Here is a 16,362-nt window from a genome sequence, read left to right on the forward strand (position 1 = left end):
AATTCGGTCTTTAACGTCCCTTGAAGGACAGCCAAATTTAAATAATAATTTGACACACAGCTGTGAGGCATTTGCGAGCTTTTTTGCGGAGAAGGTCCTGTTGCTCCGCCATGACCTCCCTGCCAATTTGGATACAATAAAGGAACTGGAGGCCCCTTGACTGTCCTCGGGTCCAGTATTGGACCACTTTGACCGGATATCTCCAGCCGATGTGGACAGACTCCTCCGAGCTGGAAAGCCCACCACCTGTCCTCTTGACCCGTGCCCGTCATGGCTGATTAGAGCGTGTCCAGACAAGGTGCGGGCCCCCCTGGGGGATATCATCAATTTGTCCCTTGGCACCGGGATATTCCATGGGGAACTGAAGGAGGCAGTGGTGCATCCGCTCTTAAAGAAAACATCATTAGATCCCTTAGATCTATCCAATTACTGCCCGGTCTCGAATCTTCCATTCCTGGGTAAGGTGATTGAGAGAGCGGTTGCTGAACAGCTTGGTAGGTTTCTGGATGAAACATCTGCTCTGGATCCATTCCAGTCCGGCTTCCGCGCTGGCCATGGAACCGAGACGGCTCTGGTCGCCCTAACAGATGATTTCCGCAGGCAGCTGGATTGAGGCGGGTCGGGGCTGCTGATTCTTCTAGATCTGTCAGCAGCCTTTGACATGGTCGATCACGAACTCCTGGACCACCGCCTTGCTGACGTGGGGATCCAGGGCACAGTCCTTCAATGGCTGCGCTCGTTTCTCTCTGGTCGGGGACAGAGGGTGGCGCTTGGGGGGAATTGTCATCGCGCCACTCCTTGGTGTGTGGAGTGCCTCAGGGTGCGATTCTCTCCCCGATGCTTTTTAACATCTTTATGCGCCCCCTCGCCCAGCTTGTCCGGAGTTTTGGGCTGGGCTGCCATCAGTATGCTGATGACACCCAACTCTATCTGTTGATGGATGGCCATCCTGACTCGGCCCCAGACACACTGGCGAGATGTCTGGAAGCTGTGGCTGGATGGTTACGTGGGAGCCGGTTGAAGTTAAATCCTTCGAAGACAGAGGTCCTCTGGCTGGGCCGGGATGATATGGGATTGAGGGGGCAACTTCCATCTCTTGCGGGGGTGCAATTGGTGCCAGCACCGTCCGTTAAGAGTTTGGGTGTAATCTTCGATACCTCCCTCTCTATGGAGGCGGATTACAGCTATAACAAAGGCGGCATTTTTTCATCTCCGCCAAGCTAAGCAGTTGGCCCCTTATCTCTCTCGCCCTGACGTAGCCACTGTGATCCATGCGACGGTCACCTCCAGACTGGATTATTGTAACTCGCTCTACGTGGGGCTGCCCTTGAGACTGACCCAGAAACTCCAGCGGGTGCAGAATGCCGCGGCGAGACTCCTTATGGGGTCTTCACTGTGAGATCACATTCACCCAGTACTATACCAGCTGCACTGGCTCCCGGTGGAGTACAGGATCAGGTTTAAGGTGCTGGTTTTAACCTTTAAAGCCCTATACGGCCTAGGACCCTCGTACCTATGGGACCGCCTCTCCTGGTATGCCCCACAGAGAAACCTACGGTCTGCAAATAATAACATCCTCAAGGTCCCAGGCCTCAGAGAGGTTAGGCTGGCCTCAACTAGAGCCAGGGCCTTCTCGGCTGCGGCTCCAATCTGGTGGAACGCTCTGTCACAAGAGACTAGGGCCCTGCAGGACCTGACATCTTTCCGCAGGGCCTGCAAGACAGAGTTGTTCCACCAGGCCTTTGGTCAGGGCGCAGCCTGACTCCCTCCTCTGGCAACCTGCACAGATTAATTGATTAATTGGTTGCCATTAATTTGATTTTAATTAATTTTTATAATGAATATTTTGAATGTGTGATTATTTGATTGTTTGATTATTTGATTATTGTTAGCCGCCCTGAGCCCGGCTTCGGCTGGGGAGGGCGGGATATAAATAAAATTTATTATTATTATTATTGTTGTTGGAAAATAAAACTCCAAGGTGGCTCTCACCTTTGGAAGATAAGGCCCGAAAAAGACTCAATATGGAGGCCAGATGGCCAAAATATTGGGAGATATTAGAAAAAGATGGAGACAATTGGAAATTGCAGAGTTTGGAGAAAATGAAGGATAAAGTGTGAGACTGGTTACATTACGCTCAGATTAAAGAAGTTTTTAAGAATGACAAAAAGTTAGGGTTTCAGGTGGAGAAATCGATGTTAGAAACAGAATTGTTAGAACCAAGGACTAAGGTACTTTCCAGAATGTATAACTTGCTGCTAAAATGGAACACACAAGACGAAACGCTCAAATCGACTATGATAAAATGGGCACAGGATATTGGGCATAATATTATGTTCGAGGACTGGGAAAGGTTGTGGACCACTGGGTTGAATTTCACTGCATGTAATGCTTTGAAAGAAAATGTTATGAAAATGATATATAGATGGTACATGACCCCAGTCAAACTTGCAAAAATATACCATTTGCCTGATAATAAATGTTGGAAATGCAAAGAGAATGAAGGAACATTCTTTCACCTCTGGTGGACATGTCCTAAAGTGAAGGCCTTTTGGGAAATGATATATAATGAGCTGAAAAAGATATTTAAATATACCTTCCTTAAGAAACCAGAGGCCTTCCTTTTGGGCATTGTCGGTCAGAGGGTGACAAAGAAGGACCAAACTTTTTTTCTGTATGCAACCACGGCAGCAAGGATACTTATCGCGAAGTACTGAGAGCGAGGAGAGGCGCTGGTCTCGCCTCCGGAAAGCCCCGCTGGATCAGCTGCACGGGCGCCCCCAAAACGTTTTCTAAAGTATTTATTATTATAATTATTTTCAATTTTCAAATTAACAACGTTTTTCCTTTTGGTACATACATATCCAATCCAAATTTGCAATAATTGCCTTCCCCCCCTTTCCATTGCTCCCTTTTATTCTCCTTGCATTACAATATATTACAATTACTATATATTTCCTCAATTAATTTCAACCTATTTTCTCCCTAATTCTATTCTTAGTTCATAAATGTTACATCAAACCTGCGAATGTTTTGACTTTTTACAGTGTTCTCTAAAATAGTTTATAAAGTTTTCCCATTCTTGATTGAATTTTTTCTCATCTGCTCGGTAAGTTTAGCCGTTTCGACATAGTCAATCATCTTAGTTATCCATTCTTCTTTCGTTGGGACCTTTTCTTCTTTCCACATCTGGCCTAGTAGCATCTGGCCCCTGTAATCACATAAATAAACAGTCTCCCTTGCTTCCTTGGTATTTTTTCTCTTATTACACCTAGTAAAAAAGCCTGTGGTTTTTTTTAACATACGTAATTTTAAGAATTTTTAAAAGTTCATTGTATAACATTTCCCAGAAGCCCTTTACTTTTTTACACGTCCACCACATGGGGGGGAAATTACCTTCATTATCCTTACATTTCCAGTATAAATTAGAGGTATCTTTATACATTTTAGCAAGCTTTGCTAGAGTGAAATACCATCGGTATATCATCTTCATATAATTTTCTTTTAATGAACTACATGCTGTGAATTTTAAAATCTCTTTGCACAGTTTTTCCCATGATCCAACCGGTATATTATAACCTGTATCTTTTGCCCAATGTTTCATTACAGGTGAAACTCGAAAGATTAGAATATCATGGAAAAGTTCGCTTATTTCAGTAATTCAACTTAAAAGGTGAAACTAAGATATGAGATAGAATCATGACATGCAAAGCGAGATACGTCAAGCCTTTATTTGTTATAATTGTGATGCTCATGGCGTAAGGAATCCAAAATGGAGGTGTTCAGGAGCCAGGCTTTGACTGTATTTGCATACTATTTTTATATTATTATAAACATTAAGAAGGACTGCTTGATCAAGTCAGTGGCCCTTCTAGGGCAGCATCCTGTTCTCACAGTGGCCAACCAGAGGGAAGGATCCGAGCAGAAGAGCCCTCTCCTCTCCTGCAACTGGTATTCAGAAGCATTGCTGCCTCTGAGGACTGTGAGTAAGAAAATATTATGAATAGAATCATAGAGCGGAAGGGCCCTGTGGGTCATCTAGTCCAACCCACTGCAATGCAGGAATCCATGATGATGTTGGCATCCGTCTGTCTCAGTAGACCATGGAGGAGTGTGCCTTTGGGGGTGAGGTCAAGATGTTGGGAGAGTTGCAGCGCCTTCTCTGGCTGTAGAGACCAATATGGGGGACATGTTTATTCTATGACCTATGGATCCCTTTCGCTCAGATATGGGGGGAGGGGGAATCAACTCAGCAGGGGGAGAGAGAGAGAACATCCCTGGAGGAGGTGGGCACAGTGTAGGGAAATAACTCATAGATAAGGAAAAAACAGAAAAATGTGAAGGGGTGCTGAAATTGCGCTCAAATAATATCGAGGGCACAGGTGAAAGGCAAAGCAAGTTTCTAGCCCTCTTGCTTCGGAATGAAGAGCTGTTTAAATAGGAACCAAGGAAGCAGCCTAGTCCAGAACCAGACCATTGGACCGTCTAGATCCGTGCTGTCTGCACAGACTGGAAGCATATCTCCAGGTTTCAGGAAGGGATGATTTCCTAGCCCTGCCGGAAGATGTCGGGAATCGAACCCGGAACCTTCTGCACCCAAGAGCCACTTTCGCCTTTTAAGAGACACCACACTCAGAATTCAGCAGCCACCATGGATCTCTGGGAGTTACCAGGATGAAACTGTCTCACCTGCTGCTGCTTCTCCTCTGCCTGGCTCAGGAGGAGACCTTCGGCCAGGGCCACCGCCTGGGAACTGGTCTCCACTCCCTGATCCTTCACCCAGTTCTCCATCTCCGGGGGGAGGACAGCCAGGAACTGCCCTAGGACCACCAGATCCAGGATCTGAGCCTCGGTGTGTCGCTCTGGCTCCAGCCACTCCCTGCAAAGGCGGTGGAGTCGGCTGCAAACTTCTCGGGGTCCCTGGGCCTCCTGGTAGCGGGAATGCCTGAATCTCTGGCGCTGAGCATGTGGCCTGAGGGCGTCCCCATTCAGGAGGGTCTTCATAGCTCTTCCCAGGATCTCCCAAGTGGGGCACTTTGGGGATTTGGGCAGCAGCCTCCAATATGGCTGAAGGATTGTCCCCTGCAGCCTCTTTTCCTATTCTTTCCAGGTTCTGCTTCAAGGCAAAGGCTGGCCAAGTGAGCGTGGACCACAAAGGGGCTGAGCCAGAGGTGGGGGAACCTCAGGTCCTGCTCCAAGCTGCTCTGGGTTGCAGCAGGATCCGGCCCTAGCCTCCCTGCTTCCTTCCTTCCATGCATCCAACCTCTGCAGCCTCTCTTCTGCAAAAGGACCATGTACAAGGCAGGAGGGAGGAGGGGCGCTTGCCCTGGAGGACCAAGCGGCTCCTCCAGTTTCCTGCCTCTCTAGGAATCCTACACTTGAAATTTAACCCTTGGAAGACCAAGGCAGCTGAGGTGGAAGAAAATCCCTCCCTTCTAGGAACTCTGATCTCTACTTTCACAAGGATAGGACATCTTGGGCAGTGGTGAGAGGCAGTGTGGTGTAGTGGTTACAGTGCTCGACTATGGCCTTGGGAGACCAGGGATCGAATTCCCCACCGGGTGGCCATGGGGCCAGTCAATGCCTCTCATCCTAGCCTACCTCATAGGGTTGTTGTAGGGGATTAGAGGAGGAGAGGAAGAACCATGTATTAAAGGAACCCCTGACCATTAGGTCCAGTCGCGGATGACTCTGGGGTTGCGTCGCTCATCTCGCTTTACTGGCCGAGGGAGCCGGCGTACAGCTTCCGGGTCGTGTGTCCAGCATGACTAAGCCGCTTCTGGCAAACCAGAGCAGCGCACGGAAACGCCGTTTACCTTCCCGCCGGAGTGATAACTATTTATCTACTTGCACTTTGACGTGCTTTTGAACTGCTAGATTGGCAGGAGCTGGGACCGTCGCGGGGATTCGAACCGCTGACCTTCTGATCAGCAAGGCCTAGGCTCTGTGGTTTAGACCACAGCGCCACCCGCATCCTAAAAACTGCATTTAAAACAGAATTTGCTTTTTAGCACTGCCTGCTGGATGAGGTTGGATTTCCTTTTGGGGTCTGGGGTTCAGCAGCTCTCTGCCAGGAATTCCCAGGAAGGGCTTGTGCAAAAATTGGGGGGGGGGGGGATTCAGTGTGGAGTAGTTTTAGAAATTGCGTGAAACACAGTGTATCTAAAAGTATTTGGCTTGCAATAAAACAGGTAACCACTCCCCTTTCTCTCAAAAGCATCAAAAAAGCAAGAAACCATCAACATAAATAATAATTAAAATTGCCCCTTAGCACCAACAGCAAATAAAGTTAAGGTCCACCTCAATATTTAAGCTCCATAGAAGGTCTACCCTTTGAGTAGTGCTTTAAAAGCAACAACAGAAGACACAACATATACATGCAGTTTATTCTATCTCACTTTCTCAACTACTGCTATCATTTTCCATTTCTTCTTCCTGTTCCTCTTTGTCATTTTCCCCATGGAATTCTAAAAAACGGCTTTGGGGGAAATGGGGGGGGGACTGCCCCCCCCATTTTTCCGGTTTTTTTCCTCAGATATGCAGATGACACAACCTTGATGGCAGAAAGTGAGGTGGAATTAAAGAACCTTTTAATGAGGGTGAAAGAGGAGAGCGCAAAATATGGTCTGAAGCTCAACATCAAAAAAACGAAGATCATGGCCACTGGGCCCATCTCCTCCTGGCAAATAGAAGGGGAAGAAATGGAGGCAGTGAGAGGTTTTACTTTCTTGGGCTCCATGATCACTGCAGATGGTGACAGCAGCCACAAAATTCAAAGACACCTGCTTCTTGGGAGAAAAGCAATGACAAACCTAGACAGCATCTTAAAAAGCAGAGACACCACCTGGTTAAAGCTATGGTTTTCCCAGTAGTGATGTATGGAAGTGAGAGCTGGACCATAAAGAAGGCTGATCGCCGAAGAATCAATGTTTTTGAATTCTGGTGCTGGAGGAGACTCTTGAGAGTCCCATGGACTGCAAGATGAAACCTCTCCATTCTGAAGGAAATCAGCCCTGAGTGCTCACTGGAAGGACAGATCCTGAAGCTGAGGCTCCAATACTTTGGCCACCTCATGAGAAGAGAATATTCCCTGGAAAAGACCCTGATGTTGGGAAAGATGGAGGGCACAAGGAGAAGGGGACGACAGAGGACGAGATGGCTGGACAGTGTTCTCGAAGCTACCAGCATGAGTCTGACCAAACTGCGGGAGGCAGTGGAATACAGGAGTGCCTGGCGTGCTCTGGTCCAGGGGGTCACGAAGAGTCGGACACAACTAAACGACTAAACAACAACAACAAGGTGCTACTGGAAGGAATCTTTAAAAAAAAAATCTTCTGTTTCGACTATGGCAGACCAAGACGGCTACCTACCTGTAACTCGGTATTTCATCAGCAGAGTTCCGTTCTGAAACATTGCCTTTCACTAGAACTAGACCAGTGTTTCCCAACCTTTTTTGGGCAAAGGCACACTTGTTTCATGAAAAAAATCTCGAGGCACACCACCATTAGAAAATTAACTCTGTGCCTATATTGACTATATATAAAGTAACTCTCTTTAATAGGCATCAAATAAACACAAAGAAGTACCGTATTTTTCGCCCCATAGGACGCACTTTTTCCCCTCCAAAAATAAAGGGGAAATGTGTGTGCGTCCTATGAGGCGAATGCAGGATTTCGCTGAAGCCTGGAGAGCAAGAGGCATCGGTGCGCACCGACCCCTCTCGCTCTCCAGGCTTCAGGAAGCTGTCCGCAAGCCTTGCGCGCCCGGCAGGAGCTCCCGCCAGGCGCGCGAGGCTTGGGGTGGCATCTGTTGCCCGAAGCACACGGAGCCCTCCGGAGGGTGCCCCGTGCTTCGGGCGAGTGTCTGCAACCCTGCGCGCCCGGCAAGAGCTCCTGCCAGGCGCGCAAGGCTTGGGGCGGCAGCCTGTTGCCCGAAGCACAGGGAGCCCTCCGGAGGGCTCCCCGTGCTTCGGGCGAGTGTCTGCAAGCCTTGCGCGCCCGGCAGGAGCTCCTGCCAGGCGCGCAAGGCTTGGGGCGGCAGCCTGTTGCCCGAAGCACAGGGAGCCCTCCGGAGGGCTCCCCGTGCTTCGGGCGAGTGTCTGCAACCCTGCACGCCCGGCAGGAGCTCCTGCCAGGCGCGCAAGGCTTGGGGCGGCAGCCTGTTGCCCGAAGCACAGGGAGCCCTCCGGAGGGCTCCCCGTGCTTCGGGCGAGTGTCTGCAAGCCTTGCGCACCCGGCAGGAGCTCCTGCCAGGCGCGCAAGGCTTGGGGCGGCAGCCTGTTGCCCGAAGCACAGGGAGCCCTCCGGAGGGCTCCCCGTGCTTCGGGCGAGTGTCTGCAAGCCTTGCGCGCCCGGCAGGAGCTCCTGCCAGGCGCGCAAGGCTTGGGGCGGCAGCCTGTTGCCTGAAGCACAGGGAGCCCTCCGGAGGGCTCCCCGTGCTTCGGGCGAGTGTCTGCAAGCCTTGCGCGCCCGGCAGGAGCTCCCGCTGGGCGCGCAAGGCTTGGGGCGGCAGCCTGTTGCCCGAAGCACGCGAAGCCCTCCGAAGGGCGCCCCGTGCTCCGCGCTGCCAGCTGCCGCCCGCAAGCCTTGCGCTCCTGGGGGGAGATCCCCCGGTGCGCAAGGCTTGCCGACACCAGCGCGGAGAACGGGGCGGCCGGCCGAAGCGAGCGGCGATGGGATTTGGGAGGGAGCTCGCTCGCCGCCCCGCGTGTGCTCGCCGCCGCCGCCCCGCCTCTCGCCGCCGGACTCGTCCCGCCTCCCTCCCACGGCACACCAGGCAACCGGTTGGGAAACACTGAACTAGACTATGCAACAAGGAAACTGTCTCGCTAACACACATGTATTTTGAAATGTTTGACTGCTCTTCCGTGCAAAACTGATGTATCTAAAAATTGTATTTAAAACATACCGTATTTTTCGCACCATAGGACGCACCGGAGCATAGGGCGCACCCAGTTTTTTGGGGGGAAATAAAGGGGGGAAAATTATTTTCCCCCCAGGCGGGGGCTGGGGCGGGGGAAGCTCGAGCTTCCCCCGACCCCAGCCCCCACACAGGCAGCTCTCTGCAAGCCATGGGAGCACTCCCGCTGCTTGCGGAGAGGTCCGCAAAGCCTGGGCGCGCTGAGCTCAGCGCGCGCAATCTTCAACATGCAGGCAAGTCTCCGCAAGCAAGGGGAGCGCTCCCGCTGCTTGCGGAGAGGTCCGTGAAGCCTGGGCGCGCTGATCTCAGTGTGCGCAGGCTTCGGCATGCTGGCAACTCTCCGCAAGCAGTGGGAGCCCAGTGCTGGGCTCCCGCTGCTTGCGGAGAGGTGTACGAAGCCTGGAGAGCGTGAGGGGTCGGTGCGCACCGACCCCTCTCACTCTCCAGGCTTCAGCGAAAGCCTGCATTCGCACCATAGGACGCACACACATTTCCCCTTCATTTTTGGAGTGGAAAAAGTGCGTCCTATGGTGCGAAAAATACGGTAATTTGGTTTTTTAATGTGTGCTGGAGAAGAAAAAATAAAAAGCAGGCCACAACAGCAGTCTAATAGTTACCACTGTTCAAACCCGCTGTTATGTCTCCTTGATGATGATTTAGCACTTGCCAAACCTCTAGTTATATTATAATCCACAAAATGTCTTGTAATCCAAAGTAGCTCCACTGTGAGCCGAAAAATTTTCCAGGCATATTTATGATCCAAATGATATTTGTAATCCAAATGATGTTTGTAATCCAATATCTGCTGCTTCTCTGTTTCTATTCAGTTTTTATTCCAATACAGGCCCTGTTCTTTAAAAAGGAATCCTCCCCCCCCCCCCTTCTCCTACTCCAGCTCTTACCAGGCACTTTCCCTCCCTGGGATTACCTCCCACTTATGGAAAAGTGTCCTTCTGCCAAGGTTTGGTAGGACTTGCCAAGATACAAGGTCCTTTTTAGAATTATTTTTTTAAATCTTGGCAATTTTTCCAAGCCTTTCGGTACTTTCACTCATAAAATCTGCATTCTTATTCATAAGAACTGAGAGTACTCCAATCTCTTCCTGTATCTTCCTTTTAAGAAATCAAAGAACAAAGAGCAATAGTTTCTTCTTGTATCCAAAGTATATTGTGTTATTAAGTAGCAAAGTGCAGTTTCAAAAGTATCTGAAGACTGATGTGTCTCCAAAGTTTTTTTCCCATTTACAAGTCTGTACTGCAATTCTTCTTATTTTGAAAAGTCCATTGTTGTTGACAATAACTTTTTTCCTTTGAAAGTCTGCTGCTTTAGGTGGCGATTCATTGTTTCAGGATTCTGAGCCATGCTGGAGTCACGGGCAGGCTCAAATCGCTGTCTCTCTCTCTCTCTCTCACACACACACACACCCCACTCGCTGCCAATGCAGTGGCGGAGCTCCGGCAATCGCGGCAAGCCTCTTTACACCTGGCTGGTCCCCTCAACACCCCACTGCCCGTGGGGCCTTTTTTGGGGGGGGTGCCTAACCCTGGCACTCTCCTCCATTGCTCCAACCCCCCCGGTAATGGTCGTCTTTTAGACGGACGACTTGCACCACGCCGCCATTTCCCTTCGCAGGCAAACCAGAAACCCCACTCATGGACTCATTGTTAAAACTGTGTTTATGGAAGACAATCTTACTCGGCTACGAGTGATCGCCAAAGAAGAATAATTTTTCTCTTGACTGCGCATTGAGGCTTATTATACAGTATATTCTTTTCAACAGCATTTGTTCATTAGAGCTGTGATCTGAGGGGCTATACTCTCATTGCAAAGATACATCATTTACATACGTCAACAGAATACCAGCGAATGCATTTGTGTCTATGAAAAATATCAGATCAATTCACACCAGATTAACAAATCTTGGGGATGGAAGAAATATTAAAGCAAAGCTATATACAAGTGATGAATACGTGGGAAAGAACGCATGGGAAAGAAAACAGAACATAGCTATGTAAATCTAACTCTGATCAGGAGAACAATCTGCAACACAGCCACTAAAAGGAATAAATATTCTAATGGAAGCAAATTCTAATTCTGAACACAATCATTGGTTTACTCTCTATAGGCGTTATTCGATATGATTAAATATCTTCCTACACTCCAACCTTTCTGTTTCCCTTGTACGAGTTCTTTTCAGTTTAGTAAGGGAGTCCTTGTCACATAAATTCTTTTTGAAGGCCAAACATTTCTAAGATTTCCTCCCTGTATGAGTTCTTTGGTGGCTAGTAAGGATATTACACGTATACAGTTTCTCTTCTGTATGAGTTCTTTCATGCGACTTAAGGGAGCTACTGTGACTGAAGCTCCTTCCACACTCCGAACATGTATACGGTTTCTCTCCTGTATGAGTTCTTTGATGCGACTTAAGGTGGCTACTGCACCTAAAGCTTTTTCCACACTCTGAACATGTATACGGTTTCTCTCCTGTATGAGTTCGTTGATGCAACGTAAGGGAGCTACTGCAACTGAAGCTTTTTCCACACTCCGAACATGTATACGGTTTCTCTCCTGTATGAGTTTGTTGATGCAACGTGAGTCGGCTACCGCGACTGAAGCTCTTGCCACACTCCAAACATTTAAATGGTCTCTCTCCTGTGTGCAATCTTTGATGCAAGGTAAGGCTACCACTCTGGCTAAAGCTCTTTCCACACTCCAAACATATATATCGTTTCTCCCCTGTATGAATTCTTTCATGCGAGGAAAGGTAGTCGTTGCGACTAAAGCTCTTGCCACATTTCCAGCATTTATAAGGTTTGCTGCCTCGATGAGTTTGTTGATGTCTAGTAAGCCCATAGCTGTGAGCAAAGCTCATTCCACACTCCAAACACGTATGCGGTTTCTCCCCTGTATGAGTTCTTTGATGTGTCTTAAGTGCACTACTTTGAGTGAAGCTCCTTCCACACTCCGAACATGTATACGGTTTCTCCCCTGTATGAGTTCGTTGATGGGACTTAAGTTGGCTATTGTTACTGAAGCTCTTTCCACACTCTAAACATGTATACGGTTTCTCTCCTGTATGAGATCTTTGATGCAAGGTAAGGGCACCACAGTGACTGAAGCTCTTTCCACACTCTGAACATGTATACGGTTTCTCCCCTGTATGAGTTCGTAGATGCAAGGCGAGGGAACTACTCTGACTGAAGCTCTTTCCACACTCCAAGCATTTACATGGTTTCTCTCCTGTATGAGTTCGTTGGTGGGACTTAAGATGGCTACTGTTAGTGAAGCTCTTTCCACACTCCAAACATGTATACGGTTTCTCCCCTGTATGATATCTTTGGTGCCTGGTAAGGCTACGATTGTCACGGAAGCTGTTTCCACACTCTGAACATGTATGCGGTTTCTCCCCTGTATGAGATCTTTGATGCGAGGTAAGCTTACCACATTGACTGAAGCTCTTTCCACACTCTGAACATGTATACGGTTTCTCTCCTGTATGAATTTGTTGATGCGACTTAAGGATGCTACTCCGACTGAAGCTCTTTCCACACTCCGAACATGTATACGGTTTCTCCCCTGTATGAGATCTTTGGTGCCTGGTAAGGGCACTATTGTGACTGAAGCTTTTCTGAAGCTCTGAACATGTGTACGGTTTCTCTCCTGTATGAATTTGTTGATGCGACTTAAGGATGCTACTCTGACTGAAGCTCTTTCCACACTCCAAACATTTATAAGGTTTTTCCTCTCTGGGAATTTGATTTTCACCACCCTGAGACATACAAGAGTCACCCTCCGGCTTCTGCTTTCGTCTCCCCTCTCGCCTTCTGCCTCCATGTTGAACCCTCAGCTTCCTTTGCTCCCCCTCCTCTTTGGATTCTTTCGGTGACACTTCTGATTGTTCCCCTTCTGCCAGCATCCCTTCAACATCTCCTGATGGAATAAAAAGGGAAACTGATGAAATGCTAAAGGAGCGTCTTCACCCCAATCATTCAGTCAGGACACAGAGATCCAGGTTCCAAGGGCCTTGTGGCTCCCTCACTGTGAAAAGGGAAGTTATAGGGAACAAGGCAGAGAGCCTTCTTGGCAGTGGTGCCCACCCTGTGGAACGCCCTCCTGTCAGTTGTCAAAAAAATAACTATGCAAATTTTAGAAGACAACTGGAGGCAGCACTGTGTAGGGAAGTTTTTAATGTTTTATGTTTTCTTGTTCTTTTATATTTGTTGGAAGCCACCTAGAGTGGCTGGGGCAACCCAGTCCAATCCGTGGGGTACAAATAATGAAAGTATTAATGTTAGTATTATTATTTATTGAATTTATATACCACCCTATACCCGGAGGTCTCAGTGTGGTTCACAGAAAGGTCACATCATATATAATCAGAATAAAAATACCAACCCAATAACCCCCCCCCCCAAAAAAATAAAGCCACCTTTGAAAAGGGTATAGGATGTCAAACATATCAAGCAAAAGCCTGGTTAAAAAGGAACATGTTTGCATGGCACCCAAAGGTGTATACCCCTTCATGGATCACTGCCTTGTCGTGGCGAAGGGGCTTGAATAACTCAGATAAAGGTTTATAAGAAAGGCACCAGGCGAACTTCCCTGGGGAGAGCATTCCACAGACAGGGAGCCCCTGCAGAGAAGGCCCTGTTCTCGTGTTGCCACCCTCCGGACCACTTGAGGAGGAGGCCCACGAAGGAGGGCCTCATAAGGGGATCTCAGGGTCCAGGTAGGTTCATATGGAAAGAAGCAGTCGAAGTATTCCTGGTCCTAAGCCATTTAAGGCTTTACAAGTCAAAACCAGCAATTTGAATTGGACCCAGAAACTAATTGGTAGCCAGTGCAGTCAGACCAGGATGGGGGTAATATGCTCAAACTGCCTTGCTCCAGTGAGCAACCTGGCCGCTGAATTCTGCACTAGCTGAAGTTTCCAAACTGTCTTCAGAGGCAGACCTACGTATAACGCATATCTATATCTAACCTTGAAGTTCCCAGAGCATAGACAACGGTAGATAAGCTATTCCTGTCCAGAAAGGGGTGTAGCTGGGCCACCAGCCAAAGCTGATGGAAGGCACTCCAGGCCATCTGAGCCTCGAGCGACAGCAAAGGATCCAGGAGAACCCCCAAGCGACGAACCTGCTCCTTCAGAGGAAGTGTAACCCCATCAAGAGCAGGCGACCTCCCAGCCATCTGCTCTAGGGAACCACCCATTAACTGAGCCTTATCTGGATCGAGCTTCAATTTGTTGGCCTTCATCCAGTCCATTACCCAGGCAAGACACTGGTCCAGCACTTCCATTGCCTCATCTTCGGATAGAAAGGAGAAATAGAGCTCAGTGTCATCAGCATACTGCTGGCAACGTACTCCAAACCTCTGGATAACCCCTCCCAGCGATTTCATGTAGATGTTAAAGAACATGGGGGACTGGATTGGGCCCTGCGGAACCCCACATTGAAGCTTCCATGGGGCTGAAATGCATTCCCCAATTAACACCCCTTGGAAATGACCATCCAAGGAGGACTGGAACCACCGCTAAGCAGGGCCACCCACCCCCAGTTCAGAGAGTCGCTCCAGAAGGATACCATGGTTGATGGTATCAAAAGCCCCTGAGAGGTGGAGAACAATGAACAGGGACACATTTCCCTTGTCTCTCTCTCGACAGAGGTCATCATACAGGGCGACCAAAGCAGTTTCCTTGCCAAAACCAGGCCTAAACCCTGATTGAAATGGATCCAGAAAATCAGTTTCTTCCAAAAGCACCTGGATCTGGTCTGCGACCACTCGCTCCAGAACCTTGGCCAGGAAAGGGAGATCAACAACTGGCCGGTAGTTAGGCTTTCTGAATTCAGAGAAGGTTTCTCAAGGAGTGGTTTTACCTCTGCCTCCTTCAAACATGCAGGGACCACCCCCTCTTGTAAAGAGGCACTGATCATCTCCCTGGCCCAGCCTGCTGTTCCCTCCCTGCTGGATTTTATCAGCCAAGAGGCGAAAGGGTCTAGAGTGCAAATGGTCACCGTGCATAGTAGCAAGCAATTTTAACAACAGAATGCTTTGTTGTTCTACCACCTCCTTTGGGCCAGCCTGTAAAAGGCCCCGTACAACCCAAAAAAGTTCTGCTGGACGACATAATGAGGATACAATGGAGGCACAAAACTATGCTTTCTTTGCTGCCTTCACTGCCACTAGCTAGGTTTGATAATGACCCCTTACCAGTGTTTGGTTGCATTCATTCAGATCTTTCATCCACTTGTGCTCAGTCTCCCAGCTTGGAGTGTACCAGGGGGCCAATCGGCTCCACAAAGTGGGAGAGGACACTCAGGGATATTCATATTATTACTAGTAGTATTCTCATTATTAGCCCGTCTGTATAAGGCCTCAGCCATACTTAGACTTTTAATGTGGACTTGAAGTTGCTTGTTTTTCCTTTTTTCAAAAAAACCTCTTCTGCCCAGAACTGCTCTTGCAGAAACTGCTAAAACACAAGTAATTTAAAAAGTGTGTACTTTTATCCTGTTAACTATCCTGAGGCCTGTGGGTATAGGGAGGTATATAAATTTAACAAATTATAGTAAAATCAGGCCAGATAGAAATTATTGCAAGTTCCAGGGGGAGCCTCTGCAGAAGGTTTTCCAATGCTTAAGGGTTTGCCTTGACCCCAAGCCCTATGGGGAGCCCAAGGAAGGTCCCCTACCTGCCAGAGTTGGCCTGCAGGAAGCAGAAAGATCTGCCCTTCCATTGGGAAAATATGTCCTACTCCCATACAAAGGGGGGAAGACCTATAAATGAATCATCTTAGCTGAATTATATACAAAATGCATTAATTATGGGAAATGTAAATATATTATACACTCAGCCCATCTGGCCGAGTTTCCCCATGACATCTGATGGGAGGGTGTTTCACAGGGAGGGCACCCCTAATAAGAAAGCCCTCTGCCTGGTTCCCTGCAACCTCACTTCTCGCAAGGAGGGAACCGCTGGATCTCAGTGTCCGGGCTGAACGATGGGGGTGGGGACGCTCCTTCAAGTATACAGGACCGAGGCCATGTAGGCCTTTAATGGTCAGCACCAACACTTTGAATTGTCTCAGGACCAGTGTTATGTGTGATCTCTCAGGACCAGTGTTATGTGGTCCCGGCGGCCACTCCCAGTCACCAGTCTAGCTGCTGCATTCTGGATTAGTTGCAGTTTCTGGGTCACCTTCAAAGGTAGTCCCACGCAGAGCGCATTGCAGTAGTCTAAGCGTGAGATAACCAGAACATGCACCACTCTGGCGAGACAGTCCGTGGTAGGTAGGGTCTCAGCCTGCGTCCCAGATGGAGCTGTTAAACAGCTGCCCTGGACACAGAATTGACCTGCGCCTCCATGGACACCTGTGAGTCCAAAATGACTCCCAGGCTGCGCACCTGGTCCTTCAGGGGTAAAATTACCCCATTCAGGACCAGG

General features: G+C 48.7%; 4 protein-coding genes across 10 annotated transcripts in view; 1 reads left to right on the top strand and 3 right to left on the bottom strand.

Annotated features, from left to right (window-relative positions):
- Positions 1 to 5,464, bottom strand: part of LOC310837449 (uncharacterized protein) — a 56,397-nt gene extending 50,933 nt beyond the window's left edge. The window contains exon 1 of the mRNA XM_083724066.1: positions 4,053 to 5,464. The gene's annotated coding sequence lies outside the window, so the exon portion shown is untranslated. The remainder of the gene's footprint in view (positions 1 to 4,052) is intronic.
- Positions 1 to 16,362, top strand: part of LOC310837726 (uncharacterized protein) — a 196,905-nt gene that overhangs the window by 64,394 nt on the left and 116,149 nt on the right. The window lies entirely within an intron of this gene.
- On the bottom strand, positions 3,716 to 5,004 carry LOC310838068 (zinc finger protein 24-like; the record flags this gene model as incomplete). The annotated part of the gene is made up of 2 exons (XM_083725462.1): positions 3,716 to 3,980; positions 4,690 to 5,004. The coding sequence occupies 2 exons, from the start codon at positions 5,002 to 5,004 to the stop codon at positions 3,891 to 3,893; spliced, it is 405 nt and encodes a 134-aa protein (XP_083581588.1). The 3' UTR covers positions 3,716 to 3,890.
- LOC310837543 (uncharacterized protein) overlaps positions 10,578 to 16,362 on the bottom strand; it is a 48,405-nt gene continuing 42,620 nt past the window's right edge. For 3 of the 6 annotated variants that reach the window (XM_083724274.1, XM_083724277.1, XM_083724276.1), the window contains exon 2: positions 10,578 to 12,849. In XM_083724274.1, the coding sequence (XP_083580400.1) occupies positions 11,168 to 12,849 (1,682 nt within the window). In that variant the 3' untranslated portion in view covers positions 10,578 to 11,167. Of the gene's footprint in view, positions 12,850 to 14,187; positions 14,226 to 16,362 lie in introns of all 6 variants that reach the window. The other 3 variants (XM_083724275.1, XM_083724278.1, XM_083724279.1) reach the window with 2 other exon arrangements.

Source organism: Podarcis gaigeae, assembly GCF_964106915.1.
Source record: "Podarcis gaigeae genome assembly, chromosome: 2".
Taxonomy (NCBI): Eukaryota; Metazoa; Chordata; class Lepidosauria; order Squamata; family Lacertidae; genus Podarcis; species Podarcis gaigeae.